This window comes from Pongo pygmaeus, chromosome X, assembly GCF_028885625.2.
Source record: "Pongo pygmaeus isolate AG05252 chromosome X, NHGRI_mPonPyg2-v2.0_pri, whole genome shotgun sequence".
Classification (NCBI taxonomy): Eukaryota; Metazoa; Chordata; class Mammalia; order Primates; family Hominidae; genus Pongo; species Pongo pygmaeus.
Window position 1 is genome coordinate 31,744,853 of NC_072396.2, and position 14,408 is coordinate 31,759,260.

Below are 14,408 nucleotides of genomic sequence, written 5' to 3' on the forward strand. Positions count from 1 at the left end.
ATACCCTGAATCTAAACCATGAGAACACATCAGACAAACCTAAATTCATGCACATCCTACAAAGTAACTGTCTTGTACTCTTAAAAATGTCAAGGTCTTTGAAGACAGAGAAAGGCAGAGACACTGTTCCGGATCAAAGGTGATTAAAGAGATATGACAACTAAATGTCATGAAATCATGAATTAGAGTCCAGACTAGGGAAATATATATAATGATGAAAGACATCATTGGCACAATTGACAATATTTGGTTGAATATGGACCGTGGAGTAGATGATAGCTATATATAATTTTTTTATTTTGATAATTGTAGTATGGTTATACAAGAGAATGTCCTAGATATTAGGAAATGTACATGATGTATTTAAATGTAAGGAGGCATGATGTCTACAACTTATTCTTAAAATGGCTCAGGAAAAACTATCATCTATTCATTGAGAGAACGATAAAGTAAATGAAGCAAAATGTAAACAATTCATTAACCTGGGTAAAGGGTATATGTGGGTTCTTTCTTTGTACTGTTCTTGCAATTTTTCTTCTGTTTCAGTTTTTCTTGTTTGAATGATTTCAAAATAAAGTTATAGAAGAGCTAAAATCCTGAATGTATATAAAATACACACATGTACATACACACATATGTATGTACATATAACATTTAAACCTCAAGTTACTGTAGATAACCTTTTCTGCACACAAAAGCTACTCTCAAACATCCCCAGACTTTACACATTCACACAGTATTGTTTATTATGGAATGTTGGGCACGCTGCCACTCTTGTGTTGTCAGTTAAGTCCATGAGATCACGGTACACTGACGTGCAAGGGGCATTGAAGAACATGTTTATAGTTCCTACTCCAGTGGCTTTGCTACTGTGGGAAAGAATTTGATTTGTGTCCTTCCTACACTTAATTTGAAGGCAGTCTTTGCAAGTGCGCCAGTGCCTGCCTTTGTATTCATTCCACCATTAGAGCATTACAAATTCAGGGAAATCCCATTGCAGCTCTACAGAACACATCCATTAGTCTTGGTGCTTTCTCCCAAACACACATTTTGCTTGCCGGTGCATAATCTGTGCCAGCTCGATTCATTTTAATTTTTAACTGAATTAATTCTGTCTCTTCTAGTGTGTGCCAAGTATGGAATGGAAAACCAAATGCCCTCTTCAGAGTCATCCACACACAGTTGTCTTAGACATGGTGAAGTATTGAAGATTCCTCAGTTACCTCTTTAAGTGTCACCAAAACAGCCAGTCTGGGTGTTTCAAACAAAGGTAGGTTTGGGTAATGGTGGGAAGGATAAATGATTTGTTTATTTAAATAGGATGAAAATTTTTCTTGGTATATGTGGATGTCAAGGGCAGTGTTTCAATGTGGTAGTCACTTAGGTCAGCATCATCACCCTAGTTTCAAAAAATTAGCAAGTGATTGATTCACAGCAGAGATGCCACATCTACTAACATCATTTCTAACGAGATGGATCATCTCCTATTATTTCCGAAATCACTAGGATAGGCTGCACCTAGTGGACTTATGTTATTCCTTCGGCTCACCAGCATCTGAACACTGTTGGGGGAACCCCCCCATCCATGAACCTTGGGAATAGGTAAAGATAGCCTCTCCCTAAGAAGTGCTGACATTGCTACCCACTTTCTTAGCCTCCTTTGCAGCCAGGGCAAGAAACAGAGCAGGGCAGGGGCAAAGGAGAGGTTCTCCCCATGGTGGTGGTTGACTATGGTAAGGGATTCTTCCCCAGAACCAGTTGTGAGACATCATTTTAGGTGTCTCTTACTACTCATGCATCCTCTTAGATGGTGACATTAACAGGAATAGAAGTGATATGAAATTCTCTTGAGAAGCAAAGTATGAACTGCAAACTGACTTAATTAATATACTTGTCATTATTAAAACAAAAAACGCAACAAACACTATGACTGACTATCAGTCACTGCACAAAATGTATCATCTCCCAGTCTACAAATGCTTACCCCCTTTGACCCAGCAATCTCACTTCTAGGAAGTATCCCACAGATATGTTTGTGCACAAATGAAATGATGTAATGAGAAATGTGCAATATTGTTTGTTATAGCAAAAGACTGACAACAGACTACATATCCCACCAAAGGGAACTGCTTAAATAAAATATCCTATGAACATATAATGAAATATTATACAGCTATAAAAAAGAATGAGAAAGCATTTTATATATTTAAATGAAAGGATTTCTTGAGTCCATATTTAAATTTAAACAAGCAAGGTGCATCACTGGGTGCAGAGAATGCTATATCCTGTGAAATAATAGGAAAAAAATAGGAACATATATATTTTAATTGCTTATATAATAATAAAGACACTCTGGAAGACTAAATAAGAAATTAATAATGTCTACTCATAGGGCAATGAGGATGATATGGGGGAAAGGGTAGTTGGGAGTCTTTTCACTGTCTTTCTGGATTATAGTTTTTTACTCATATGCATGTATTACCTATTTAAAAAGTAAATAACAACTAAATTAAAATAACAAAGTACTGCAGTCCAGTCAATACTTTTTTGTAACATAACTGCGTGCTTTATTGAGATACACAGTAAAGCAGTACTATAATACAATAGTAAGGCATATATTTGGTGAAGTCTGATATGTTGTGAAAATGCAGTAAAACTGAAGTTTAAAAAAATAATTAGTAAATGTTACAGTGTTGGTGTTAAAACACAATATATTATGATACTCAAGTAAGAACTCAGTACCTGAAAACAATGACAAAACATGCCATGTGATGTTTATGCTTCAGTTACATTGATTATGATTTACAGTTTAATACTTGGTGGTTATAAAGAACACAACACGAAATAATGTCCAAATTATGCTTAAAATGCAGCAATAAAGCTCTCAATTTTTGTTCAAATATTATGACAGACTCACTCCAGAGCTAATGTCTAAAAGAAAAAACAAAAAGATGATTAAAACAAAATTATGCAGTCTATTCACCTCTGATTTTAGAATGAAACTTAAACTTCTTAGTAGGAGGTAAAGTAACCCCTTGTTTTAAATCTTAGTTTTAAAAGTCCTTGGGTAAAGAAAAGGTCCAGCGTCACGTAAAGGAAAAAATGCAAGACAAAAACCAAATCTTCATGTAATTTGGTAATTTGTTACCTTAGAGCTTTGGGTTTTCTTTTGAAAATTATAAAGGAAAAAGAAAATAACGCAATAGACAAGTGGTGAAGCTGTGAACTCAGGTGTGCACAATTATCAGGAACACCCCAAAACCAAAGTGAGGTAGAAATAGCATGAGAAGCCGTGTTTGATGTTAATTAATTATTAATAAAATAATGGACAAAACCCACTCTCCAAAAGCTAATTACACTTGATGTCAGAGGTAACAGATTTGCAAAATTATAGGTCACACGGTGATGTCTATTGAATGAATGATTTTTAAATCAAAGAGGAATAAAATGGCATGAAAGAGTAAAGCTTTTTCCCACCAGTCCTTAGCTTTTCCTCTTGAGCTTTTCTCCTCTTTTTGAGCAATTTTTGTTTGTTTGTTTGTTTATATATTTAACCTGTCTAATCCACCAAGAAAGGTTTGGAGTAGCTTTTTTACTTTTGTAACATTTGAATCAATTTGCCCTTCTTACTTACAAACCTGTGTGGAATTACTCGCAGAGAAATACAAAGGATGGAAACAGAGTTCATGGGCTTCTGGGTTGATAATTGTCAGTATCACAAATGTGATGGGGCTACTGTCTTACACCTTTTCCCAAAGTTTATTTTAAACTAAACTAAACTATGTCTTGTGGCATTTAAAAACTCATCCCGCATGGGAAAATAAATCTAAAAAAGCAACAAAAACAAAACCACCCACTTCCTTTTGACTGTGAGAAGAGGGCATAATAATTTAGTTGTAATTATAGAGAACTTTATGTATTATGAACAATCATCCAATCCTTCACTTAAAGAGTGGCCTACTCCTTCACAGGGATGGGCTGGGAATCCATAGCCCTCCAACCCTATCAATCAAATCCATAGCCCTCCAACCCTATCATCGTCCTGCTACTGCTTGGGAGTTAAAAATACCTTCTGATGTTCACAAGGTCAGAATACCTTCTGATTTCCACTGAAGCATCATTAAATCCAAATCGTGGCATTGCTAGCAGCAGGAAGCCAAATGTATCAATCAATCAATCAACCAACCAACCGATTACTCTGATATAATAAGTAAGTCCTGTGTATTCATTCACATGTTCCCTTTAAAAAAATTCAATACTTTAGTTGTCAGTGGAAAGTTTAAAATGAGAAACATCTGGAGCTGTAGACAATGCTTTAGTGTGGTAGTTTCCTCCTGGCTTCCGGCTCCGGGAAAAATCCATTCTAGACCAAGCAGGTAAGCCTGGATGACTAGAAGTAATTTCTTTCTATAGGAAGTGACACGAACATTTAAAAAATGGAAAAAGTCTATAGAAATTCGTATCTATTATTTATCTATATAACTATAGTATTTATATACTTATAGACATATAGATATATAAAATGAAAACTCAAGCCTGCCCCACTCAGTTGACAGTTCTCAAATGAGCAGTGTGAAGTAGTCATTTGGTGTGGTGGTAGAGGAAGAAGTCCTATCTTTAATATGCAAAAAAAGAAAAAGCCATGAATTTCATATGGCTAGCACGCGAAAAAGCCATGAATTTCATATGGATATCACGCCAAAAGGATGCAAAACAATGCGCTGCCTCAAAGTTGTGTGTGTGTGTGTGTGTGTTTGTTTTTAGGGGTTTTTATAAACAACTTTTTTTATAAAGCACACTTTTGTTTACAATCTTTCTTTATAACTGTTATAAATTTTTAAACAACCCAAAATGCGTTCCATATAAAGAAATGGCAAGTTATTTAGCTATCAAGATTTTACATGTAGTTTTCTTATAACTTTTTTGTACAATTGCATAGACGTGTAAAACCTGCCATTGTTAACAAAACAATAACAGACTTAGAAACTACTGAAATCTACAGTATAGTACCACTACCCTTCACAAAAATATAGATTTATTTCTTGTAAACTCTTACTGTCTAATCCTCTTTGTGTTGTATGAATATTATAAAAACCATGCGGGAATCAGGAGTTGTAAAACATTTATTCTGCTCCTTCTTCATCTGTCATGACTGATACTAAGGACTCCATCGCTCTGCCCAAATCATCTGCCATGTGGAAAAGACTTCCTACATTGTGTCCTGGAAAACAAAGAGAAAGACAGACTTTACAAAAGGGGCAGATAGCATCACTCTGTTTCTTTGCCATTTGGGAAATCATTCCCCATTTCTGAGTGACGACAACACAGAAGCTGCATCGAGGGTATACACAACAAGGTTTGATTTTTCACCAGTTTCCAGGAAGAAGCAAAGCCTTGTTAATGAAGCCATTACACGTTGTTAGTATCAGCTTAATGTTGGATCAGGCTACTGGTGTTTAAATGGAAAAATGTCAAGCTACATTCATGTTCCCAATGTAAATATATATATCTATCAAAAGAATTCCATAGATAAGCACAAGATTTCCCATAGATAAGCACAAGATTTCTTTCAGAACGGGAATATTCCATGATGGGATACATCTTTTCCACCTTGGCTATGAGTGATTACTTTACTTTACTTACTTACTCTCTACTTGCACTAACATTTTTTTACTATATCAAACCACCATCACCACCCTCACAACTACAACTACCACTACCATCACCATTATCACTGCCACCATCACCACCACACCAACTTTTCATTTCAAAGCTGTTTCAGGCTGTTGGCTTGCTTCTGAGGCTATGGTGGAGGTGGCTATTTTTCTCTCTGCTTTTACTTGGGTTGAAAAATAATAAACTCTTGAATTGACCTTTTGGTGCACTATTAACATTTGAATTAGGAAACCTCAGAATAAAAATTGCTTTCCATTCCAAATTACAGGTGACCCACATGTATTGTATGCATTTGGGTATTCTGTGAATCCATCTTAGATCTCCTCCTAAATAAGGGTTAACTATCAATCACAATAGCCTTTTAATAATAATGCAGCATGACCTAGCACGAATCTCCCAGCATGGAGAAAAAGAACAGCACAATGTCCCTGGGTACTTTGTAGCAAAATTCAGATTTAGAGTAAGATAATCTGAGACATACTTTATGGCTTGCCTTTTCATCTATGTCCCATAGTTTTATATGGCTAATTTTAATTATTGCGCATTGGCAAATCCTTCCACTATTCAAGTATTGTCTTTGGAACTGAAATGCTTTACTAGGCTATTACTACCTTGCCATGTATCAACTTTACAGATTCCCATAATAATTGTTAAAAATCCCAATAAAAATTAAAGATATAGACTAGGGAGAGTATTTTGTTTTAATATTTATTTCAAGAGCTAGATATAGCTTCTCTACAAAATGAAGCGGATTCATGGGCAGGCACCAGATCAATTGAAGATTTGAAGATTTATTAAAAGTTTAATGTCATTCAGGCATTTCTATTAAGGTGACCAAGTTTGTATATCTTTTTGTGCTTTATTAGTGCAAAGAATTTCATGGAGTATTAATTATATTTTAGAACATCACTTTGGATTTTGGTTGAGACTGCAAGTATAAAAATTTTTTAACAAAGCATATGTGGGCCAATAGTTTGGCAGCCCTCAGTGAAGAACTGAAATTATTTTTGGCTTTCTGTGCCATAAAAACCACAGGAAGACGACACAGTGGGGCCTTTGCTGCTCCTTAGAGCTCAGAGTACAAATAAATATATAACTGCTGCTATCAAGTTGGAGGGCTTCCCCTGTATCTATTTTTGACTGTCCAGCAACCCTGGGAAATCTGCATAATTATTATTCATGCATAAATTGAAAATAGATGGACTAACTGCAAATTTTTAATTACTAGCAATCTTTATGGTTAACAAAATCAGTAAAAACAAAGTCCAGGACCTTTACAACATGATGCCTGAATGTAATTAGAAGTATTTCTCACGACCCACATGTGACTATAGTATATAGTCCACCTAGTAGCTAGAAAACGTATTACAAAACATCAACAAAAAAGGGGGGAAAACTCATTTTTTTCTTGTCAGCTTATCGATAATCACAAAGTGTCTTTTTAGGCTGTGTGCTAGGGGATGTAGATGGCAGTTCAAAATATGACAAAACAAGTAAATGCATTTATGGATTATATAGCCAAGTGGTGCTTCTCTTCCTTGAAATGGTGTTCAGTTACTAACTGGAAGGAAAATTCTTGAGTCTCTCAAGAAGCATAAGTTCTAGGGGTATCTGCTATTTAAAAATTTGCCAGGGAAAACAGAGGTTCATTATTCTTAATGTGCCATGCACACTCCGACAAAAAGTTGGGTGGCCTTTAACCGGTTTACACTGCTGCATTTTCACAAATGACCTTGTGGCCATCTTTGTGCTATAAAAATAAAGAACTTTTAGAGTCACCTCATCATCTATATTATGCCTTTGCTTACTTCACTAAATACCTGCTTTACCAGAATAAATAATTCTAATTTTTTTCCATGGAGTTTTTCATTAGATCCAGAAAAAAGAAAGAAGTCAATCTCTTTTTACAAACTAAACTACTGCCCCAGAGAATCATACTTTAATCCATTGGAGGGGTAAGACTGCGCTGTGACATGAATATAGAAAGCAGATTTGTATCCTAGTTCTATTATCCATGTGTGTAAGGCAGAGCATTCGGGAGGTCATTAATTTTACCTGACAGATTTTTCTAAAGTCAAAATTACAATCTCATACTATGAAGTATGAGAGGTACTGAAGAGCAGCCAGGATTCAGGCATTTGCAATCACCTTCAGGCACAAGGTGGCAGAAAACTATGTCTATAGAAAGTATTAATTTAATCCATTCTTAAGCAAGGATTATTGAACACAAAGGCACTATGCCTTGAACATTAGGGCAGTTGTATGTTTTTCAAGTTGGCGCTAACTGCAACACATTTAGTCTCACAGGCCACCACCGCCTGAGGGAATTGTTTTCTACAGCGATTGGAATTGAGACTTTCTGGCAAAGATCCAAGACCTCAATAGCAATCTGGTGCTCTATTTTTTAAAAATACAATTCCCAAATAAAATTGTTAGCATTCAATTGTCCAAAGCAAAGCCAGAATACTACAGTGAAATTTGCTTATCTTTTCTTCTCTATAATTTAATCTCTGAAAAAAATCTGATTTACGTACATTTGGGATATTTTCATAGCATTAGAAAAGGTCATTATTGTTTTGATTCTTTGGCTTCTGGAAACTTGTCTGAACACCATACGCCTCAGGTAGTCAAGTCTGCAAATGCCTATATAACTTCAATTACATGTGCTAGCCTTTTCTGAAATTCATTTGTGAGTGAAACATGTTTAAGGTGGTCAAAATTATGGTGCATTTTTCTACAAAAAGTTAAAATGAATAAATTTTAAGGGGCACTTACCATAAGAATGAACCCAAGAAGTCTCACATACGAAGTACATGAACCAGGCAAACCGTCAGGAGCATTCAATCCTTCCTTCACCAAGTCAGGTTTCCTCAGTTTCTCCTCCCAGCCTACCATTCCCTCCCTGGCCCCACTGCCCAAAGCCTTGGAAGGAGGCACTGGCACAGACACACTGAAGAATCATTAAATTGATTAGACTTGTATGGCACGAAGTTGGCAGAGTTTTCATTACGACTCCTGTGTTTAAATGAATCGGTGGTCTCTCTAGTCCATCCTGTTGCTAAGGACTCCAGAATCTTCTCATTTAAGAAGGACTCTCCACCCATCCAGCCTGTCTCCCAGAACACTACCATCCCATGGGAGAGCTTTCCTTCTCTCCTCCTTCAGATTAAATTCTTGGTAAAGACAACCTTGATTTTACTTGGGCTGTCAGTTAACACTTTGTCATCCAACAGTCACTTAATTAGGTAATTCGATATTCAGACAATATTCCTGGTGGAATAGGAGTAAGAAGCACCTTTCACTGTAAAACCTGAAACCACATTCAGTGATAAGACTGCACCCTATCCCTTTCAACCCATAAATAGGCATTTTAAAAAACTCTCAAAATTCCAATATTTAATTTTTTTAATCGAATTGGTTATTGTTCTGTGTGGCTTCAAATACCAAATAAAAAAGATCATCTTCTGAAGGGTACGTTGAGATGATATAAGCCTTTCAAATGAGAGTTAAGAGTGTGGGTCTGGAGCCAGACTGCCTGGATCCAAATCCTTGGCTCTGTCACCTGGGACACACTGCTTACTCTCTCATTGACTCAGTCTCCTTATCTGTAAAACGGGGTTAATAAGAGTACCTACCTCACAGGCTTGTCATGAAGATGACATGATGAAAAAGATGGCAAGTGCTGAGAACAATGCTTGGCACACAGTAAGTGCTCAAAAAATGTTCGCTAAAATGGGAAAGAAAGAGCGTAGGAACCAAGAAAAAAGGAAACAAAAGCAAAATGAAGTCATCCCAGAAGAATAAAAACTAAGGGCGCTGGCAGAAAATGCTAAGGTCCTGGAAGTGGAAGAAAGCTTTATGACTCATCAGTTATGTTCAAGGCTAAATTTATTTTGAAGATTTAGTTTGTGTTGCAAATGGCAACAGATGATGAACGGCAGGATTCCAACCTAGGGACTACAAAGGATTGCCATTTTAAAGAGATTCTTGCTCCCCCAACCCCAGTCTTGTCGTCATGGTGATGACAACAGCAATGAACATTTGAGGAATGTTCCTCATGAGCTGCAAGTGGAGAGGTGACTACCATCCTTACATGATGACACAATGTGTAATACACACATGCGCGTGCACACACACAATTCTTACACAAACGCCAAACATAAAAAGCAGGATGAGACAGACAGAAGCCATGGCTGTGAGCCTGAATCTCACTAACCTCTCTCATTGGCTTTCCAGGGGTATTTCTTCCTTTAATAATAGAGAGAGGAAGAGGCAGATATATCAGAAAGGGGAAAAAAAACATGCATAAATATACAATTTCATACCAATTTGCTTCTTTTACCAAACAAATGTTGAGATGACCATTTATTCTCTGCTGGAAAAAAAAAAACAGAAACAAAAAACCCAAAAGACACATCTAGTCAAGTAACCTTTACGTACACTTAAGATCAGTGTAAACAGATAACATGATCCAGAAGACGTCATTTGTAAAATCCATAGAGTTCACGCATTAAACTGGATGAAAACTGGCACAGAATAGAAATCTGACAAATTGGGCATTGTTTTCAAGGACAACTCAAACTTAATGTTAAAAAAAAATCTCAGAATCTCTTCACTCTTGACAATCAGCACATTGAAACATAAACAGTAGTTGACTCTGTGTGCCCAAAGTCTGCACATCAAATGCAAGGTAGAACCCGACATAGAGGCTGGACTTCATCCTCTTGGGAGAATGTGTTCTACCTGATAGAAGCTGAGCATTTCCATGATGAAACTGGACGCATTTGAGAAAACAGAAAGAACAGATGAGGGGAAGAGGTAAGTCCCACTAATGGGCAAGCCACAGAGCCAGATCCAGATCCAGGAATGAGCTTTCAACTTCCTCCTCAATTCAGCAAATAACAGGAGCCTTAAGAGGCAATGGCTAAAGACCCACTGGCCTTGATTCATAGATTCCTACATCTGTATGCATTTATTTGTATTTCAAAAGTAGACTCTGATGAGAAAGTGTTCTATGACAAGTCATAATTGGACAGAAAAGTAGGGACTTCTGACCATACATGTCAATAGCATGTCTTGGGCATGCAATTTCCTTTAAAATCTTGGTTTTCAAACTGTTTTAACTATAGCAATCGGACATCTCCTGAAACAATCTTATATGGAATTCCAATATTTGGAGCAGTTCAAAGCAGAGCTGTGAGAGATCCTGTACAGCATCTCCCTTTCCCCTCCACCCATCATTCTCAGTGGCTCCGACAAGACTAAAAACTCCCTGAAACAATTTGAGAACTACTAGTCTGGAATGAAGAAGTATGGAGCTACGACACCAATAGAAACCTTTCAAAACTCAAGGTTAGGGTTCAAAACTTCTAGTATACATTTAAAGATAGTTTCTAAGTTTTTCTTCCCTCTCTCCCTCTCTTTCTTCCCTCCCTTTCTCCTTCTCTCCCTTCTTCTCTTCCTTCTGAATTTCCTACATGACTCAGCGATTTCTTAGGAGTATCAGATTTTCAGCTTGACCACATAAGGGCCAGGTATTTATGATGCTCCTCAAGCCAGGGAAAAGAGGGAGAAAAATGGGTACTAGCTCCTCAGCTGTGGGTGTCACTAGTGGGAGATCCATACCAAATGATGTTCCCATTATTTGGGGAGGAGAACATCATTCTGTCCTTGATGGCTGAAATCCCAGTATGAATTACTCACCCCTTCTTTTTGATTCCTTTAGCAAGGTTTTTTTTTTAAAAAGTATCTTTATGTTTCATAATACTGTCTGGTGGCAGAATTAGTTCTCTTCCTCTGTAAGACTATACGCCTCTTGAGGACGGGGTCCACATGTTGCTCATCCACCTCTCTATCCCCAATGCCCTGTACTGTATATACACACTTTTGGTATTTGATAAATACTGGCTGAAGTGAATTGGTAAAGTAGTAGTTGGGTCATGACCAAGAGTCCTTCTGTGTTATAAGTAACTTGCCCTTCACTGGTACACTTTAGTTTGGATGCCAAAGGTGGGTAACTTGTTTTGGCATGTATCTTTGGTCTACTTTTGAAACTTGAGATCTTTAGGAAGGACAGTGTTGTTAGAAAGCCATGTGATTTAGAATGTAATTATGGTTACGTACTTCAGAAGGTAATGATGATTCTTAGAATGCTTAATGTCACCTATCTGTAGTAATTCTACACTAAGCCATATTCAGAACTCGGTTATCAATTGATTATTGCTTAATATGTAGCAGCAAATGACTTGTGTTAGGTTCCAGATCCTTCTTCAGAAACAATATTTTATGAAAATGGACCTCCCAGAGCCAAGCTAACTCTAATCTCTTCTAAAATCCTCCCTCATCACTTGGGTCCCCATGTATTCATTAATACATTACAAAAGGAAGGTCCTTTTTTTCACTTTAGAAAAAGTTAAAAACAAAGGATATTTTCTACTGTATAAGGACTAGTTCTACACTGACAAAACAGAGGCTACTTGATTACAACATTTTTAAAAGTTCTTGTCCGATGAATAAAGTTTCAGATAAAAGTTTTATTTTATAAACATTTTTTTTTTTTTTTTTTTTTTTTGGAAATGAGTTTCCGTAGACCTTCAGTTACCACGTCCATCTGGCAATGTGATGTGTTGTCAGGAAATGAATCAAGACAAAAGGGAAGTGTGCTGGGGCAGTCCTGAGTCTAAATAAAGGGCTTGGTCAGGTCCAGAGAAGTCTAATTTCCTCGGGCAGTATAAAATTGACATTATTGATTGTAATTCATTATTTTAGAGTTGGAATTGCAGGACAGTACTCTTTCTGGGTGCTTTTAGCCTCTTTTATATTAATTCACTGACTGTTTAAAACACTTAAGGAAGAATGAGTCCCTTTTTAGGATTTCTGTTATTTTATAAGTCAAAAAAATTCAAATGGCCACACTTGCAGGCTCTTTGGTGAACATGAATATAAATCCTTAAATCAATTCAATTTCAGCTCAATAATCTTGTTCAGCTGAAAGTTGATCAGCACAGAAGCCTGTGACTCTATACATGTAATGAGTCAGAATGGACAACAAAATAATAGTGTAAAGCAGGGATTGGCAAATTTTCCCCATAAAGGGCCAGATAGTAAATATTTCAGGCTTTGCAAGCCCACAGTCTCTGTACCAGCTATTCAACACTGCTGCAACTACTCTGCCCTGGTAATGAGAAAGCAACTATAGGCAACATGTAAATGAATGGGTATGGCTGTGTTCCAATAAAACTTTATAAAAACAGGTAGTGGGCCAGATTTGGCATATGGGCTGTATGTAGTTTGCTAGTCCTGGATTAAAGGGATAACTGCTCAAATCCTTTGTGGGAGCATATAGGAAACAGAATGGTGCCTGAAAAAGGGCACACCATATTTCTATCTGCCTTTGTTCTTTATGTTGCTCTTCCATAAAAGAACCACAGAATAAGATTTTCATTTTAAAAGATGGCAGGTTTTACAAAGCTGTTGGGTTGGTAATTTAGGGGTATTCGATAGAATGTATGTGGGCTTATTTGAGAGGGGATGGTATGAAAAAAAAGAGGATGGCATGGGCTGGTGGAGATAAAAATAATGTGGCACAGGTCAGTAGGCAAGAGATTGTACAGGCAGCAGAAATAGTAGCACTGCTAACTGCTTTCTGGATTGTTTTACTGCATTAAGAGCTTATCTTGGCTCCTATTATTCATTCATCTGTATAAAGTGGTACCACATTTTAGAGAGCCTAATACCGTACTACTGACTAGGAGGGCATTTCTTTCATCAGTGCACATACATATAAAAATATCTTTGTTAATCTGCTAAATGATCAGAGACTTATGGACAAATCACTTAATGGGGTTATTTTTTAAATTACGTTTGTTTATTCTACCCATGTAGTTTTCCTGTAGAATGGCAGAGCTTTAGAAAGTACCTTATGGTAAAGTAGACAATGACTTATTACACTAGAATTCAATTTCTACACATATGCTTACAAAGGAAGGGATTAGAGATAGATAGATAGACAGATTAGATATAAATTGGCCAATATTCAGTGTTCACATATACACTGAGCCACTCAAATCTCCCAAGTGTTTGTGAACAACTAAGTATATCATCTAGAGACCAACCAGAAAGATATAATCACAAAGCTGAATGTTTACACATTCAAATCTTGAACATGCTCCTGCTTATATCGCCTATTATGCAGGATAGTGTTGGCCATCGGTTTATCACTAAATGGAGAAGCATGCCACTCATTTATTAATTTTGATAACAGTTTAGCAAAGCCATTAAGATAAGATTAGAAGCCTAACTTAACTTGCTGAATGGCCATAAACAAGGCACTTGACTTTTCTTGGCTTCCAGGTACTCTTTGTGAAAATAAAAGATAAAGGTTAGCTGACACCTTCAGGACCAATTCTGTGGCAAGGGGCAACAGAAAAGTTGTAAATTTGAGGTACACGATAGCTTACCTATCTATATACTTTATATTTATGAAAAGCATAAGTTTTTTAAAAACGGCTTTTCCTCTGTGGGCAATTATCTAGCAGGGTTAAGTAAACCACGAGGTGGTATTTCATAGCACGTTTCCACTAAATGTCAGACCTCTGGCTCTCACATGTTTTGAGTTACTCAAACAGCTGTCCAAAACAGCTCTAGCAACCATGAACTTTGTTTTTTGTAACACAACAATGAGAACATGGATGGTAGTGTTATAATAAAACTATAAAGGTCTCTGAGACATC

The 14,408-nt window shown here is 36.7% G+C and overlaps 1 protein-coding gene across 9 annotated transcripts in view; it reads right to left on the reverse strand.

Annotated features, from left to right (window-relative positions):
- Window positions 1-2,543: 2,543 nt before the first annotated feature.
- DMD (dystrophin) overlaps window positions 2,544-14,408 on the reverse strand; it is a 2,105,574-nt gene continuing 2,093,709 nt past the window's right edge. For 5 of the 9 annotated variants that reach the window (XM_063660502.1, XM_054470955.2, XM_063660504.1 and 2 more), the window contains 2 exons: window positions 9,893-9,924; window positions 2,544-5,221 (listed from right to left, as the gene is read on the reverse strand). In XM_063660502.1, coding sequence (XP_063516572.1) covers window positions 5,210-5,221; window positions 9,893-9,924 — 44 coding nt within the window. In that variant the 3' untranslated portion in view covers window positions 2,544-5,209. The remainder of the gene's footprint in view (window positions 5,222-9,892; window positions 9,925-14,408) is intronic. The other 4 variants (XM_054470954.2, XM_054470953.2, XM_054470956.2 and 1 more) reach the window with 1 other exon arrangement.